This window comes from Nicotiana tabacum, chromosome 5 (genome assembly GCF_000715075.1).
Source record: "Nicotiana tabacum cultivar K326 chromosome 5, ASM71507v2, whole genome shotgun sequence".
Classification (NCBI taxonomy): Eukaryota; Viridiplantae; Streptophyta; class Magnoliopsida; order Solanales; family Solanaceae; genus Nicotiana; species Nicotiana tabacum.
The window spans coordinates 74,096,850-74,116,205 of NC_134084.1; the positions used below are offsets into that span (position 1 = coordinate 74,096,850).

The 19,356-nt window shown below is 34.7% G+C and overlaps 1 protein-coding gene across 1 annotated transcript; it reads left to right on the forward strand.

Annotated features, from left to right (window-relative positions):
* The first annotated feature begins 4,489 nt into the window (after positions 1 to 4,489).
* On the forward strand, positions 4,490 to 19,108 carry LOC107810489 (very-long-chain 3-oxoacyl-CoA reductase-like protein At1g24470). The gene is made up of 4 exons (XM_075253683.1): positions 4,490 to 5,113; positions 5,513 to 5,648; positions 17,543 to 17,612; positions 18,759 to 19,108. The coding sequence occupies exons 1-4, from the start codon at positions 4,612 to 4,614 to the stop codon at positions 19,008 to 19,010; spliced, it is 960 nt and encodes a 319-aa protein (XP_075109784.1). The 5' UTR covers positions 4,490 to 4,611; the 3' UTR covers positions 19,011 to 19,108.
* Positions 19,109 to 19,356: the final 248 nt, after the last annotated feature.

The following is a 19,356-nucleotide window of genomic DNA, read 5'->3' on the forward strand; positions in this document are numbered from 1 at the left end:
CTTGTAATAGGTGTGTTACAAGTTAGTGCGGAATTAAGAGTTTAATTCCTAGGTTGCATAGGTTGTAATCTGAAAGTTGCTCAGTAGTGAAGTTGAAATCCTACAAGGGTAGGTCGTGGTTTTTAATCCCGTTGAGCTGGAAATTTACCACGTAAAATTCCTCCTGTCATTTAATTTCTGCTTTGTATGTGTACTATCGTCGAACCTGATTCTCTATAGAAGTTGGTGGACCCATATATTCTATCTAAAGATAAAGGAAGTAGAAAAAACAAAGAGAAAAGAAAAAAAATAAAAGAAAAGGGAAACTGAGCAAACGAAAAATTAATTTCCTCATTAGAATCAGTCTCAAACCTAAGCCTAAACATAAGAATAACTTTAATAAATTAATTTCCAACAAGAGCACGCGTATACATTTAGTCAATATTGTAAAAAATTTCAACATGGATTGTAAAAATTCTTGCCTAACTTGTGGTTGGCGTGGCACCCCCACCTCTCAAGGTGAATCTAGAATAAGATCCACCTATCATCGGGTCCTATAGAATAAGATGACATCTTGGTCTTAACACGGTGAACTCATTATTTGTAATCCAATTTAAAAAGCTAGCCCGTTGCGTTTGAACCTATTTATTAAATTCATATCTATAGGAGTTAAATAATTAATTCAACTATTATTAGCCCCCGATATTACTAGGATTGATATATCTTGAAATTAATATAGTCCAAATTATTTTTAAAATTTAAATCCAATAAAATTCGAATAGCTACCATTATTACATCCCTATTTTCTACCTAACATAATAATTTGCCCATGGCTATTTCTTAACTTTTTACACTTCACGATCCTACGATATTCCACAATCCACATATGTCTTCTGTAAACTAAAACTACCGGTCTTTACTAAAGGTATTAAACAGGTGGGCCGGGACGGGTCACTATTTTTTGGACCCGTACGAGTTACAGTCCGGGCCAGTTCCGAATTGGTTCCGGGTTGGTTCTTAATGGGTTCGGGTTCATCCGGGTAAAAATTGAACCGTAAGGGTTATGGGTTGAGGGGGCCGGGCCGGACCAGGTTTAGTGTATTTTTAACTTTTTTTTGGAATTTTGTATAACTATTGTAGGTTATATTAGTACAAAGTATTAACATAAAGAATACAAGGAAGATGGGAAAAAATGCACTTGTTGCAAGTGCTACATTTATTTCATAATTCAAACTTACAAATTAAAAGATTTACATTTTTAACAACAAGTAAATTCAAAGGTTTTGCATTGCCTTAGTAAGTTCTTCATAATCAATATGAACTGATTGACCTTCTTCTGGAGTGTTAAATTCGGATGGGTTACCATGTGTTAATATATCTCCAAGTTCCTCGTCTTCTAGGCTATCAGCATCTTCACATCCTTGATTTCTTCATTCCGATCTAATCCAATCTCTGAAACATACTAAAACTTCCAAAACATTGCTTCTCAATAAGTGACGGGTGTCTCCAAGTTGTTGTCTTGCTTGGCTAAATGCACTCTCCGATGCAACAGTAGAAATTGGCACATTCAGCACGTCCCGAACCATAGCGAAAAGAACAGGAAATTGCTTTCCATTCTCATGCCACCATCCCAACGGTGAAAATTCCTTTGTGCGGAGCTCTTTTTGCTTCTGCAAGTAGAATTGAAGTTCATCAATGTTTCTGCTACTGGTTTGAGTGTTAGAAAATGTAGAAAAAATATTAAAACTATCAAGGCCTTCTTCATCATCCACAATATCAGAAGTGGTACAGTGCATAGTGGGATTAACATTGCCTATAACACGAGCATCATCATCAATTACATTTGCATAATAATTATATAATTGTTGTAAATAATCATTTAGCTTGTTCATAAAGACATATAAATCTGGAGTTTCAGTTGGTCCAATCTCCATATAAGTATATAAAGCATTCATTATTGGTGACAATCAGACATCTTAATAGAAGGATTTAAAACTGCACCAATTAAGTAAATCGGAGGAATTGGAAAGAAATATTTTTCGAATTTTGCTTGCATTTTTTCAACAACATCCTTATATTTTTCTTTCTTCTTAAATTCAGAGAGTAGAAAAGAAATTTCAGCTATATGTACTAAAGTCATAGTAACAGTAGGGTAATATGCTCCAGAAAACTCAACAGTAGCTGTATAAAATTTATGTAAAAATTTAACAACATCACTAATGACCTCCCAAGTACTAGTTGTTAACATACAGTTTGGATCAGTACAATGCGCATTAGCAACTTCAGTTATTGGGAATCTATATTTGTAGCAACATTTTAAAAATATATATTTATAATTCATCTAGTAACAATTTCGTCTGGCATGAATCTGGGTTTAAGGTTATACTGGACACACTTATTCTTAAATTCCTTTATTCTAGATTGTCTATTATTTCTTTGAATAACACCAACTGCTCTTCTAACATGAGTAATCTCAGTTGAAAATAAATCAAGGCCACTTTTAACAATTAAATTATAAACATGACATGCATACCTAACATGAAAAATTTCATCAAGAGGTGGTTGCAAATGCAGTTTTAATATTGAAATTGCGGCATTATTGGTAGAAGCATTATCAAAAGACATACACAATACTTTTTACTTTAGATTATAAAATTCAACAACTTCACAAATAGTACTACTTATAAACGCAGCAATATGACTCTGATCTTCATCATATCTAAAAGCGATAATACGTTTTTGCATACAAGTAGTATCATCTATCCAATGACATGTAATTGTCAAATAATCATTTCCATTAACAGCATGGCCAATATCAGAAGTTAGAGAAACTCTACAAGGAAGGTGGCTAAACAAATAACGTATGTATATTTGATATTGTCCATGAAATCTAAAGATATCAGCTCTACAAGTACTTCTAGGGATATCTTTAAATAAAGGATTGTAAATTCTTTGAATATACATAATAAGATATGATGAAGAAGCAAAAGAAAAAGGTAGACAACCCAAAGCAATCATTTTTGCTAACTCCTCACGATCCTTCATTTTATCATATTTCACTAGACCTCCAGTAGTAGGGTTAATAGTTGTTTGATTTCCATCACCATCAGCGCCCCATTCTATGGGATGCTCAGTTCTCATATGTCTACTAAGCGTCCCAGTCCCCCCTAAATTTCCTCCAGTCAAATGTTTAAAATCACCTTTACAAAGTTTGCATTTAACTCTATCAGTACCTTCTATTATTTCAAAAAAATTCCAAACCTTACTTCTTTTTCTACGATTAGTAGTCGGAGCCAAAGGTGGTCTACTACTAGTGTCACGACCACCACCCCTTGTAGCAACTCCAACACTACCAGCTCCAGCACTAGTAGGTGTAGCTGGTGTCTCATCTTCCATTCCTATTTCATTATCTTCTATTCCAAAATCTTCTTGTAATTGTTCATAATCTATATCTATATTATCATTAGGCGATGTTTCGGAAACATGTGAAAATGATAATGGGTTATTACTATTACTACCAGATGCTGAAGGACTACCTCTTTTTTTATTTTCCCTACCAGTAACTCTTTTACACGCTCTTTTAGCAGCGTTAAACATATTGCAAAAATTAAAGTATAAGCTAAAATTAAATATGCAATTAAAATAGTAAATAAGAGAAAGAGTTGGAGGGAGTGCACCGAATTCGACAATAAATTGAGCACTTGATTACGCAATTCCGATGTTACCACGAACAAACGTCAAGCAAGTATTTCAATTTTGAACTTCAATTGTTCAAACTTCAAATTTCGAATGATAAAACACGATAAATTAAATTCAAGAAAAGAGAGCCAAATAAAATTAGAAGATGAATTGAAGACTTGAAGTCTTGCAAATTGGAGAATGAGAGAATGAGAGAAATTGAGATTGAGAAATGAAGAAGAGGGAGGGGTGTATTTATGGTTTTAGAGAAGGTTAGTTTTGTAAATTTAAAAAGGGTTAAAAATTAAAAAAAAAGGCTATTTGTGCAATTTTTCCATTGGCCAACGGACCAATTCAAGGTCTGACCGTTGCCAACGGTCAGTGGGGCCCACTTATTTCGAAAATTAAAAAAAAACAAAAAAAAAATTCTAGCCGTTGTACCGGGCCGGTTTGGTTAACCCGATAAGGGTAACTGTTCATTGGACTGGGTTCAACCGGTCCGAATACCCGTTTTAAAATTCTAAACGGACCTACCCAGTCCATCAGCCCATGACCCTTTCTTAACTGTTTACACTTGACGATCACATCTCTGTCCTCTGTTTCTCCACGTAAACTAAACCTACCAGTCTTTACTCATAACTCATAGCAATAGGGATCGGACAAAGTCAATGCACTTCCATTAATTCAATCACTCATTCATTTATTTTCTTGTTTTCTGTTGTAAAAATAAATCAAAGTGTAAATAAAAAGCAATAAATGTTTGATAGGACATAGCAATCCCTGCCCGAAGGAATAGACAAGCTATTTCCGAATATTTACTTGTTTTCAATTGTAAAAATAAATTAAAGTCTAAATAAAAGCAATAAATGTTTGATATGGTAACACACTCAAAAAACATATAGGAGATAGCAATTTGAGAAACATTCCGATCTTCTTCTCCAACTACTCAAGAAGATGCTTTCAACTGCCATGGATCACCTCAAATCTCAACCTTTCTTAGTTCTTCTTCTCTCCTTTATTGGATTCATCTCCTTCTTCAAAAACTCCTTTATTTTTCTCAAATGGATCTTCAACACATTTTTCAGAAATTCAAAGAATCTTAAATCTTATGGCTCATGGGCACTCATCACTGGCTCAACTGACGGAATTGGAAAAGCTTTTGCTTTTCAACTGGCCCAAAAAGATCTTAACCTAATATTAGTAGCTAGAAATTTAAGCAAACTACAACAAGTCTCTGCCGAAATCAAAGCTCAAAATCCAAATACCCAAATCAAGATTGTTGTTCTAGACTTCTCTGGTGATCTTTCTACAGGAATTCAAGAAATGAAAAAGGCCGTTGAACGGTTAGATATTGGTGTTTTAATTAACAACGTTGGTGTCACATATCCAGGAGCCATGTTTTTTCATGAGGTGGATGAGAACATATGGAAAAATATAGTGAAAGTGAACTTGGAAGGTATCGTTGAGTTGTATTTTATTTAAAAACTTAAAATGTTAGTGTCTTCGACACGTTCCTCCTCTGCAAGTTTATTTCTTTTCTATTAACCTAACACGTGTAATTTTTTTTATTAATGATTGGCCTTTGAAAGTCTCTGCTTTTATATTGAAATTGTGTGATGATTTAAAAAAATTTATTAGAAAAATATTTTTTTAAAATTAATTAATTATGTCTTTAACATGGTACGACTTAGATTCTTTTTCATGAGCCTAGCATGCGTAAATTAATTTTGATAATGGATGGAAGCCTAGTGGTGCCTACTTCGATACTATACAGTATTAAATTGTGTGATTATTTTATTTAAAAATATACTTTAAGTTAAATATATTTTTATTTATTTAATTATATTTTAAACAGGTACTACCTTGGTGACAATGGCTGTGTTACCAGGAATGATACATAGAAGAAAGGGTGCTATCGTGAATATCGGTTCTGGTGCTTCAATAGTTGTACCTTCTCACCCTTTCTTTGCCATCTATGCTGCAACTAAAGCGTGAGTCTTTCTTCTTCTAGCCATTTATTTTCTTTTCATCATTTTATGTGAACTAAAGTTTTTTTGGTTCCTGTTAATTTTCATGTGAAAATTGAAACAGGAATTCCTTTATAGTAAAATTATTACAGAAATTTGCTTATTGTGCAAAGAGTTAATCAATATGTTGAGTCCTCTTTTCTCAGAGAATACATAATACCTACATACTGTTACAATTTCAAGTCTTAAAATACTTACCTTTTCTCTTTGACCTTTACGAAATTAGAATTTATGTGACCAGTTAGTACAATTGACCTTAGCTGCGGATTTATGTTACTCCATTAGTTATGAGTCCAGCAGGACTCAGAAGTTTTAGCTCAGGTAAAAATTTATTTGAAGTAACTCATTAAATTGTCTATTCCTAAAATCTAATAAACTAACACCCATAATTAAATTCTGAATACGCCTTTGGTTGAAGTCCTTTAGTTCTATGTGGTGTATGTATCAACATATATAGTTCTTCCCTTCTACCAGTGAAGGAGTTACATTTAACCAACTAACATCTCTTCGCCGAAAAATTATACTGTATTGTTAGATAATTTTTTTATTTTATGTATATTTACTATATATTGACTCCCCTTAATTTTACGGTATATTTAAATTCTTATATTTTGATACTCCTTAATGAAATTCTGGTTCCGTCGCTGCCTTCTACTAGTTTTGTTCCGTTATTAATTTCACAAATTTTTATTAAAAAGAACATGCTATTATTTAATACATGTTTGGCTAGAGATTTTATCCACATTTTGGTAAATTCCCAAAATCCAAATCCCGTTTGTAACAATGTTACTTCGTCTTCTTGGCTATCTGATAGTGTGTTATGTAGTTCATTATAAAAATGATAATTTTGTACCAAATTTATTTATGTTCAGGACTATGATTTGCAACAATATAATAAATGTTATTTATAAAGGCACTATTGCGTATTTATGATAGTTTTTAGAACATGTGAGTATAAGTCATGTTTCATGTTTTTTCAAAAAAAAAAAAAGTTAAGTATATTTTGAAAACTTATGTTCAAATACATTTTCATCTTCAAACCAAACTTTACCCAAATCAGATTTTTCAAAACAAATTTGAGAATTTATGGTCAAACGCTAGCTTAGTGAGCGGTCTTAGGGTACTGTACGTTTTTGCTGGGGTCTACTTTTTGGTTAATAAGGAATGCCTCTGCTTGGTGTTATATGGATAAAAATTGTGATATTTACCAAAATCCAGTTAAAACTTGATGAAGTATTAGTACTCCTCTTCTTCTCTTTTCTTTCTGTGCCAGTCTTCGAGGACCACAGCTCAAATTTCAAAGTAGTGGTCTGGAGCCACTCTGTCACATTTAAACCAGAAAACGATAGTCTTGTGTACTTGTGTCTTTGATTTCATATTGAACCATCTTCTAATGACTGTGAATAAAGTGTTACCTCCACGAGGTTTATTGATTAGTGTTACCATGTACATGAATAAAAAAGAGAATCACTTGACTACCTACTAATCTCTATTTTAATCCAAAAAACAAAATGAATCAAACACCTGATGAAAGATGTCTAATTGTACCAAAAATGAAGATGGGAACGGTCCAGGGGTTGGGGAACAGGGAGGGGACGGCCTGGGTTTGGTGAAAGTCTAATTGTTTATTTTCCTTCCCTTTTTACTTAATTACTGTATTTTTATATTTTTAAACTTTTAGTTACACTTAATCACACATGTGATTCAATAGTTGGATCACTTGTGTAAGTATATTTCATGCATTTGGATTTTGGTCTTATGAACACGAGTATTCGTAAGACACATTTCTGTCAAATAGAAGGGTCTAACTTGTCACTAGGTAAGTTAGAATATCTAACTTACAAGATATGCCAAGTTTAAGGGGCTGTCTAGAATTTAATCAAATTAACTCTTGATTAGTACTAGTAGTAGTATATTAAATGCAAGTACACTCAAGAGAGGTGGGAGGGGTGGTCGTGGCCAAATAAGGACCAACTAAAAGCTATGGCATCTGTTGCTGATGCATTCTTTTCCATCGCTGTCGTCCTGCCAGACATGACTTTATGAGCTTAATTCTAGCTTTACCTTCATCAAGAAATTTTTTATTCCGTGCCTCACACCGAGCGAGACTTTTTTCTTATCTTACTCTTTCCGTTTCATATTAGACGATGTAGTTTGACTTGACACGAAGTTCCAGTATCATCATCTTTCACAGAGGTGAAAGCAAAAGTACTTATCTACCCATCATAGGAAGCGAAACTACTCCTGATGATGCTTGCCTCATGGCAACATATGGAAAGGAGAGTACGAGACAACAAGAGGGTCTGTCAGAAAAAAAAAAGACTTTTAAAACTTACGGTCTTAAAAGTTTAAAGGGTAAAAGATTTGTGGGACCATGATATTTGTGTGGCTATAAAAGCATCTCATTAAGGGTAAATGAGTAAAATGAAAGAGTTTAAAATTGAATTATTTCCAAATTTAGAAATGTATCATTTGTTTTGGAACAAACTAAAAAGGAAAGTACTTCATCTAATATGAAACGGAGGGAGTACAATTTTTGTGAATTCAAAATTTTGTAAACCCAAAAGTGTAACATATGGATCCAAAAATTTGTGAGATAAATTAAGGCCCCACACAAGTTGTGCAAGGCAATCCATAAAACATCTCATCCTTTACTTTATTGCATGCATGGGAGGGCTGTGGTTAGACTTCTAAGAGGTCGTTTGGTAGAGTGTTAGAGAAAATAATGCATGCATTAGCTTTGTGTATTAGTAATGCTTTGTTTGATATACTTTTTCAACATATGTATAACTAATACAAATATTAGTTATACACTCTATTTGGTATTATCCTATGTATAGCTAATGCATAGAAAACCATGACATTAGCTATACAAAGGCTATTAATGCATGCATTATCATGGTTAAAGACAAAATTATCCTTAAAGTCCCTTAAGTTAAAGAATATGGAGGACATTTTTGTAAACAATTAAATTTTTAAAAATTATGCAATGCATTTTAATTTTTAATACACCACACCAAACAATGCATAAGAAATAATCTCTGTATTACTAACTCATGCATTACTAATACACCTTATTTAGTATTATTCTTATACTCCCTACCAAAAGACTCCTAAGTATTCCCTTTCTAGGGCTGTACCTTTTTCTTGATCAGTCTCTTCTGGTGTTAGCAATTCTTAAATTCTTTCCAAGATATAACAATTGGAGGTCCGCTGCACTTTTGCATTTAACTAATAGTAGGACACTTATTAATACAAACTCGTTAGTCACTAGGAATTAGTATGAAGACGAGCTATTAACATTAAACTGTGGGAAACTAATTCCCTAGCAAAAGAACAAATAAACAAAATAGAAGAAAGAAACGCAAAAAAATAAATAAAAAATGATTGGCTAAAGTTGGGCTGTGGACAAGTTGCAACACCAATTTGCAAGATTGCAAAACGGCAAATTGGGAGTCAGAAACAACTTTGAATGGTTATGGTGAGCAACCATTCATCTATAAATAGAGACGTTATTTTCCTCATTTTAAGTACACCAAATCAAGAGAAGCAACTGAGAGGTAGGGAGAGTAATCCATAGATTGTAGTCTGTGTGATAAATAATGAGTGAGAGTAATATTGTAGTGAAGTATTTAAAATAAAGAGTGTTATTTCTTTCGAAGTTGTAGTAGTCTCTTGACATTACCAAATTATAATATTATAGTGGTATAATATTGCTCCGCTCGAGAATCGTATTTTACCCCGTTAAAAATTTAATTTCGTTGTTACTCTCTTGTATTATTGTTATTTATTGTAGATATTATTTCTGGCGGGATATTATTTTTTCCAACAATATGGTATCAGAGCCACGGTGAATAATGGTCCGTTGTCTTTTCAGTATCCCTGTCTCACAAAAGATAATTATAAGAAATGATGTCTATGTATAAAAGTCATTCATGGCTCCCAGGATGTGTGGGAAATCGTAGATAGAGGGTATGCAAAATCCGGTAATAAGGAAGTTTTGCCTCAGTAAAGATGTCTTAACAAAGACAAGGAAGAAGGATCAACAAATCCTCACGCTCATCCGCCAATGTTTGGATGATGCCATGTTTGAGAAAGTGGCAGATGCTACCACCTCAAAGGAAGCTTGAGAGATTTTACAAAATTCTCTCCAAGGAGTTGACAAGGCGAGGAAGGTAAAACTTCAAACTCTAAGAGCTGATTTTAAAGTTTAAAAAATGAAGGAATCCGAAGACATAGAAGATGTCTGTGTTATAGAAAAGGTCCTTCGCGCATTAACAACTAAATTTGATTTTGTGGTATGTGCTGTGAGAAAGCACAGGAGAAAAATATTATTGATTATTATTCTATATTACTATAAGCCATATTTATATGTATACATAACACGTAACTTACTCCTATTACATAAAGGGCTAATACTAATTACATATATTCACATAACTATTCTAACATTCCCCCTCAAGGTGGTACATATAAATCATATGTACCGAACTTGTTATATATATAGCTGATACGGTGACCAGTAAGGGACTTGATGACAATATCTACTAGTTGATCATTCAACTTTACAAACTTTGTAGCAATATCTCCCGAGAGTATCTTTTATCTGACAAAGTGACAGCCAATCTCTATGTGTTTAGTTCTCTCATGGAATATTAGATTTGATGCAATATGAAGAGTAACTTGATTATCACACACAAGTCTTATCTGGCTGATATTACCAAAATTTCAACTCCTTGAGCAACTTTTTGATCCAAATTAGCTCACATGTCGCCATAGCCATTGCTCGATATTCTGCTTCTGCACTAGACCGAGCAACCACATTCTGTTTCTTGCTCTTCTAAGACACCAAATTACCTCATACTAAGATACAATATTCAGATGTAGAATGTCTATCAGAGGAGACCCTACCCAATCATCATCTGAGTATCCAACGATCTACTTATGGCCTCGATTCTCAAACAATAAACCTTTGCCTGGAGCTGATTTTATATACCGAAGAATGCTGACAACTGCATCACAATGACTATCACAGAGAGAATTCATAAACTGGCTCACAATACTCACAAAAAAGGAAATGTCAGGTCTAGTCACTGTGAGGTAATTTAATTTACCAACCAGCCTCCTATATCTTGTAGGATCATTAAGTGGCTCTCCCTGTCTTGGCAGAAGTTTAGAATTCAGATCTTCGGAGTGTCAACAGGTTTACAACCTGTCATTCCCGTCTCCTCAAGAATGTCTAAGGCATACTTCCGTTGTGAGATCACAATATCTGAGCTAGACTATGTGACCTTAATACCCAGAAAATACTTTATTCTGCCCATATCCTTGGTCTGAAACTGCTGAAAGAGATATTGCTTAAACTTAGTAATACCATCCCGATCATTGCCAGTAATAACAATATTGTCAACATAAACGACAAGATAAATACACAAATTTGAAGCATAATGCCGATAAAACACACAGTGATCAGCTTCATTACGAGTCATGCCAAACTCCTGGATAAATGTGATGAACTTACCAAATCACGCTCGAGGAGACTACTTTAGACTATAGAGGGACTGGCACAACCGACATACAAGGCCACTATGCTCTTCCTGATCAACAAAATCAGGTGATTGCTCCTTATAAACCTCATCCTCAAGATCAATGTGAAGAAAAATATTCTTAATGTCCAACTGATAGAGAGGCCAATGACGAACAATAGCCATAGATAGAAAAGGCGGACTGATGTTATTTTATCCACAGGAGAAAAAGTATCACTGTAATCGAGCCCAAACATCTTATTATACCCTTTGGCAACAAGACGGGCCTTAAGTCGATCATCTTAGACATCTGGACCAACTTTGACTGCATACACCTAACAACAACCAACAATCCATTTACTAGAGGGAAAAGGATCAAGCTCCCAAGTACCACTCTTATGTAATGCAGACATCTCGTCAATCATAGTTTGTCGCCATCCTGGATGAGATAATGCTTCACCTTTAGACTTAGGTATAGAAACAAAGGACAAAGATGATACAAATGCACAATAGGGTGATTGCAGATGATGGTAACTTAAACCGATATAATAGGATTAGGATTAAGTGTGGATCGTATACCTTTCTGTAGTGCAATCAGTTGACTAAGAAGAGACAAGTTCGAAGTATAAGCAAGGCCAAGTGCAGGATGTGAATCAGGTGGGCCTGATGCTGGACGCGGACGATGATAATAAATTGGGAGTGGTGGAGCTGCAGAAGGTTAAACTGGATTAGGTGGTGGAACTGGAGCTATAGGTGGTAAAAATAGAGCTATAGGTGGTGGAACTGGAGCTATAGGTGGTTGAGCTTCAACTAGAGTTGTAGGTGGTGGAGGTGGAGTAGTATACGAAAATAAATGGGAGATAGTGACTGAATCTTCAAAAGATGAAACTGGTAGCACCTTCGAAATATCTAAGTAATTACTTGGACCTGTGAATTATGATTGGGTTTTAAAGAAGGTAACATCAACGGACATAAAGTATCGATGTAGGTTATGATAATAACATCGATACCCCTTTTGCGTTCCCGAGTAACCCAGAAATACGTACTTAAGAGCATGGGGAGCTAACTTATCTTTTCCTGGAGCAAGGTTATGAACAACACACGTGCTTCCAAAGACACAGGGTGGAAGAGAGCACAAAGGTAAGTGGGGAAACAGGATAGAGAATGGAACTTGATACTAGATAGCTAAAGATGGAATACGATTATTAAGATAGCAAGATGAAAAAACTATATCCCCCAAAAAACGCAACGGATATGATATTGTATGAGTAGGGTATGAGCAGTTTCAATAGATGTCTATTCTTTCTTTCAGTTGCCGCATTCTGTTGAGATGTGTACGTACAAGATATTTGATGAATAATCCTATGAGATTTCATAAACTACTGAAAATGGGGAAGACAAATACTCTAGGGCATTACTACTATGAAATGTGCGGATAGAAGGTCTTGGAAATAGAAAACAACTCAAATCGATTTTTCATCAAAAATATTCAAGTGCACCTGGAATAATCATCAATAAAACTAACAAAGTAGCGGAATCCCAAGGTAGAACTGACCCGACTAGGACCCCAAACATCTGAATGGACTAAAGTAAAAGGTGACTCTGCTCGATTATCAAGATGTCGAGGAAAATAGGAGTGGGTATGCTTACCGAGCTGACATGACTCACACTCTAGAGTGGACAAGTGAGATAAACCAGGTACCATTTTCTGAAGTTTTGACTAATTGGGATGTCTTAACTGTTTCTGTAATAAATCTGATGAATCAGTAACAAGACAAGTTGTTGAAGGAAGACAAGATATGAGTCCATGTGATTTAGCAAGGATAAGGTAATAAAGTCCATTTGATTCACGCTTGGAACCAATGATCTACCCCATATTGCGTTCCTCTATAAAAATAAGGTCATCAAGAAATAAAATAACCCATTTAAGTGATTAACGACTATGAGATTAAAAGTATTACTAGGAACATAAAGAACTAAATCTAAAGGTAAGGAAGGAAGTGGTATTTCTTGACCTATTGCAGTTGCCATGGTTTAAGACTCATTGGCCATTGTGACTGTTGGAAGAGATTCAGAATACGAAATACTAGTGAAAAGGGATTTGTTACTAGAAATATGATCAGATGCACCTGAATCAATGATCCAAGAATCGGAGGATGAAGATTGGGAGACACAAGTCACGTTATTACATGTTTTAACAATGGAATCTATCTCGTGAGATGTCTGTTTACATGCTTTGTACTAAAGGAACTCAATATAATCTAATAGAGAAACCATCCAATTAATCATAGTATTGGATCACATGTCGCTACAATTAATTTCTCAAATTCTTGACTAAAAGGTGTAGGGTTAACTTGAAATAGTGAAAATAAGTAACTCCTAGAAAACTGAAGAAATGTCTGGGAAAACACTGTTCACAACATAGAAAAAGAACACAATTTTGGACCGGGAAACACTATTCACACTGGAAAACACTGTAGCTCGCCGGTAAATTCCAAAGTTATTGAAATTTGTCAGAAATAGTACTAGTGAACTCAGAATTGCTGTGCGAACAGGATGTCCTGAAGAAACTCGGCCAAAAATGGCTGGAGAAGCACGCATGCGGCAACGCGTGGGACAGACAAGCCGGCAGAATCGCAGATCTAGATGGCACGTGGAGGCGCATGGGGCGTCTGTTGCTGGAGAATCTAAGTTAATGGCGGTGTTGGTTTGTGCACAACACTTAGCAAACGTGAGATGACGCAAATCAGTCACTTAGATCACCGAAAAATTGCACGGTGACTGAGTTCCTTTTTCCCGGATGTCGTTGGAATGACGCATAACGATCTTTTCTTATTCATGCTCTGATACCATGTGAGAAAATATGGGAGAAAAATATTATTAATTATTATTTTATATTACAATGAGCCGTATTTACGTGTATACATAACACATAACCTACTCTTATTATATAAGGGACTAAGACTAATTACATATATTCATATAACTATTCTAACATGTGCTATTGTGGAGTCTAAAGATTTAGACTCAATGACGGTAGAGCAACTGGAGGGTTCTTTACAGACCCATGAAGAAAATATCAAGAGGAGACAAGAAGTGTCACTGGAGTAACTTCTTAAAACTTAGTCATCCTTTAAGGATTATGAAGGTGAAAAAGATATCAAGGGAATGGACGAGGACGATGCCGTGGCAGTAATAGAAGAGGAAGAAGTAATGGTAACAACTTTAACAATGAAGTCAAAATCCACCAAATATTTAGAGATTGTGGTTGTAGATAAAGATAAGGAAGAGTACATGGATACTATCAAGAAAATAATGGATAAAGGTATGATAAGTCAAAAATTGAGTGTTATAATTGTCATAAAGTTGACCATTACTCTTGGGAATGTCATAGCAATATTGAAGAGAAAACTAACCTTGTTGATGACAAGAAAGAAGAAGATGAGCCAACATTATTGTTGGCACTCACGGAAGAAGACAAGAGTTAGTGTAGCTCGTGGTATTTAAATAATGGAGCAAGCAATCATATGTGTGGATGCAAGGACAAGTTTGTGGAGATAAATAAAATGGTGAGAGGTAATGTGTCCTTTGGAGATGGGGATAGGTACAATTCTGATCTCCTCTATAAATAGTGGACACAAGTTAATTCAAGATGTTTATTATGTGCCAAAATTAGAAAGTAATATTTTGAGTTTGGGCCAACTTCTTGAATGGGATATTATATCCACGTTAAAAATATGCATACTTGGCTTAGAGATTCAGGTGGAGTTCTAATTGCTAAAGTGCATATGGCAAAAAATAGATTATATTCTTTGAATCTTAAGACAATTGATGCAAAGTGTTTGAAGGCTAATGTGCAAGATGAATCATAGTGTTGGCACATGCGATTTGGGAACTTGAATTTTGAAGCGCTCAAATCAATGGAAGAAAAGAACATGGTGCATGACATACCATCAATCAACCATCCCAATCAATTGTGTGAAGCTTGTCTTCTTGGAAAATATGCAAGGAGGAGTTTTCCGCAGGAGTCCATGTCAAGAGCAACCAAGCGACTCCAACTTGTTTACACTGATATGTCTGGGCCAATAAATCTACCTTCATTTGGTAAAAGTAAATACTTTCTATTATTCTTTGATGACTTTAGTAGAAAGACTTTGGTTTATTTCTTGAACCAAAAATCTGAAGCGTTTGTTGCTTGTAAAAATTTCAAAGCGCTTGTTAAAAAAGATAGTGGTTATGAAACAAAAGATTTAAGGCCTGATAGAGGAGGCGAATTTTCTTCAAAAGAATTTATTTCATCGTCCTCTAGTGGTACCTTATTCACCCCCAACAAAATGGAGTTGCAGAGAGAAATAATCGAACAATTCTTAATATGACTAGATGTATATTGAAAGCTAAAAGTATGCTTAAGGAATTTTGGGTCGAAGATATTTCTTGTGCAGTTTATTTGAAACACATGTCTTTAACAAGAAATATTAGAGATTAAACCCCTCAAGAAGCATGCAGTGGAAGAAATTCAAGTGTCAAGCACTTGAAAATCTTTGGGAGTATAGCCTATGCTCATGTGCCACAGTAAGGGAGAGCGAAGCTTGACGATCGACGTGTCAAGCATGTGCTTGTTGGCTATGATACAAGTTCAAAGGCTACAAGCTATATAACCCAAGCAGCGGTAAGGTGATGGTGAGTCATGATGTTGAATTTGGTGAAGAATTGGAATGGAATTGGGAGGCTCAGGAAGAAACTTCATATGATTTTCTTCCATACTTTGGTGATGAAAAAGAACTAGAGACCTTAGAACCTGTGCAAGATACAACTCCACCTCCTTCACCAACTAATGTTGCATCTCCTTCTTCTCGAGAAAGTTCAAATGAACAGCCGCAAAGGACGAGGAGTATTCAAGAGCTCTATGATGGCATATAAGAAGTTACTAATTTTGATTTTCTATATTGTTTCTTTGCTGATAGTGAAGCAAAGAGCTTTGATGAAGATGTTACAGACAAAAGGTGGAGAACAACCACGAAGGAGGAGATCGAGTCAGTAGAGAAGAACAACACTTGGAAGTTAACAACTCTTCCCAAAGGCCATCGAGTAATTGGAGTGAAATAAATATACAAGGCAAAGAAGAATGTTAATGGAGAGGTGAAGAGACACAAGGCAAGACTTGTGGCTAATGGCTACAAGCAAAGACAATGTGTTTCCAATAAGAAAGTAGAGCTCAAATATGTGAAATCTCATGATCAAGTTGTAACTATCTTTACAATACTTCTCAAGTTTAAAGATTTTCAGAGAGTGAGATCAAGATTTGAAATGAAGAAGAAAATCAAAATTGAGAGGGAGATTTGTGGGAACTAATTCCCTACCAAAAGAACAAACAAAGAAAATAAAAGAAAGAAATGAAAAAAAAGATGATTGGCCAAACTTACGGCTTGGGGGTGGACAAGTTGCAAAACCAATTTGCAAGATTGCAAATCGGCATATTTGGAGTCAGAACCAACTTCAAATGGTTATGGTGAGCAACTATTCATCTATATATAGAGACGTTACTTTCCTCGTTTCAAATACACCAAATCGAGAGAAACAACTACGAGTTAGAGAGAATAATCTATAGACTGTTGTCTATGAGATAAATAGTGAGTGTGAGTAATATCGTAGTGATGTATTTAAGATAAAGAATATTATTTCTTTCGAAATTGTAATAGTCTCTTGACACTACCAAATTGTAATATTATAATGGTGTAATATTTTTCCGCTCGGGTATTGTATTTTATCCCGTTAAAAATTTGGTGTCGTTGTTACTCTTTTGTGTTATTGTTATTTACCGTGGATATTATTCCTGGTTGGGATATTATTTTTTCCAACATAAACCACTATTTACGACAATGGATACAAAATCACAAAGCATGCCAATTAGACCACAAAAGCATGATCACAAGAACTTAGTAAAAAGGGAAGCCCGGTGCACTAAACTCCCGCTATGCGCGGGGTCCGGAGAAGGGCCGGACCACAAGGGTCTATTGTACGCAGCCTTACCCTGCATTTCTACAAGAGGTTGTTTCCACGGCTTGAACCCGTGACCTCCTAGTCACATGACAGCAACTTTACCAGTTATGCCAAGGCTCCCCTTCTCATATATATATATATATATATATATATATATATATATATATATATGTATATATTCTTGTTCAATTGGTTAATTTCCAAACAAAAAATAATTGATCTCCAGAGATGGATCTTATCTAATGCTATAATTAATGCTATTATATGGACTACTGGAATTGGATTTCTGGTGTATTCATATATATTAATAAAAATTGAAATAAACATGCTCAGGTATATCGATCAGTTGTCGAGATGTTTGTACGTGGAATACGAACACCACGGTATAGATGTTCAGTGTCAGGTACGTACTACTAACTCATTATGTCTCCATTGTTTATAAGTTGCAATATAAATTGTGATCTTAAGACATTCCAAATGCATTCAAAATATAGCACTTTAAATCATGTTACAAATTAACTTGACTGTATGTCGGTCTGCAATAATATATTATACATGATAGAACTGTCAATTTTCTCCATGAACAAACAACTTTCCGATCATTACTTTAATAATGAACTCTTTGTACTTTTTATAATTATGAGTATGAATTTAATACTGTCATTTATTGGGCTTTTAGTGATTCTTATATGTGTTAGTAATACTGTATTCGAAACCAGAAAATCAGAAGACATTAGTTTAAGAAAACAAAAATAAAAAATAATTCCAAGCCCACAAGTTACTTGTGTGCCCTTAAGGAATTTAATTCCCTTATTGTTGCCCAAGGTTATGGATTACTTCCTCCCAGGATAGAACGGAACAACTATTCTGTAATACTGACAATCGAAATTACAGAACTTCAACGAACTCAAAAAACGGAACAAATCACACTTGACACTTTATTTATTTGAAAAAATAATGAAACAATGTAAAAAATAGGGAATAAGTTTTCAGATTTTCCATATCTAAAAAATGAGGCTAAGCCTCTAAATTTATAGACAATAAAAGGGTGAGATGAAGAGGTGCAATTCAAAAGGTGCTCTTCCATTTCCCATTCACTCATTCAAAAACCTAACAATATGTATGCTACCAATGCCTATGGTTATCTGTCTACAACTAGGGCGGATTTGTAGGAGAGATTGTGGGGTACGTGAATCCATGGTCTTTCCGTAAAATTTAATATTTTATGTACATATTTATTCAAATTCGTATAATATTAACTGTTGATACTCATACTTTAAGAAGGGTAAATGGTGCATTTGATTGAATGTTGAGTTATTTACTAGGAGAAATATGGATCAATTCCCACTTAATACCATAACTTTTTCTTCTTCTTTTTAGTAGTACACCATTTACTAGAAATCCTAAACCCGCGACTGATGCAAAAATTCTTTACACTGCCAGGGTATATAAGTTGAATCTTAATTTAAATACATATATATGGAGTGAGAAATGGAAAAATGTAATCATGAATTTAAGATCGAGTTCATGGTTTGTTTGTTTTAATTAGGTACCATTATATGTTAAAACGAAGATGACTTCAAGAGTTGCAAGCATAGAGAGATCTACATTGTTCAGTCCATCAGCGGAAAAGTATGCGAAAGCAGCTGTCGGACAAATAGGATATGGAGGAAGGAGAATGCCTTACTGGCCACATTCACTTCAATGGTGGTTTGCTTCTTTGTTGCCTGAACCTCTTCTTGATGCTTGGCGCCTCTCCATCGGCCTCAGCCGGAGGAATAATAAGCACAATATTTACTAAGCTTTCATTATTGTTTACAGAGTAATTTCATTAGCTTTGTTTTATACTGTATAAATTTTTTACACCATTATGTCAAGTATGATACGTTTGACCAAAAATATAGCTCTCGGTTCAACCAATTAGATTTAAATAAAAAAAGCTATTCTTAATTAAAAATAATATCCCAAAGATAAAGCTATTGATATCATGACAAATAAATAGTAGATATGTCCGGATGGCGACAAGTATTAGCGATAATAACAGTATGCAATGATCCAAGTGGAATATGACATTAAATATTAATAAATGACAATAAATGACATTTAAGCAAATAAAACGTGAGAGTCATCCGAAAAGAGATGAGATC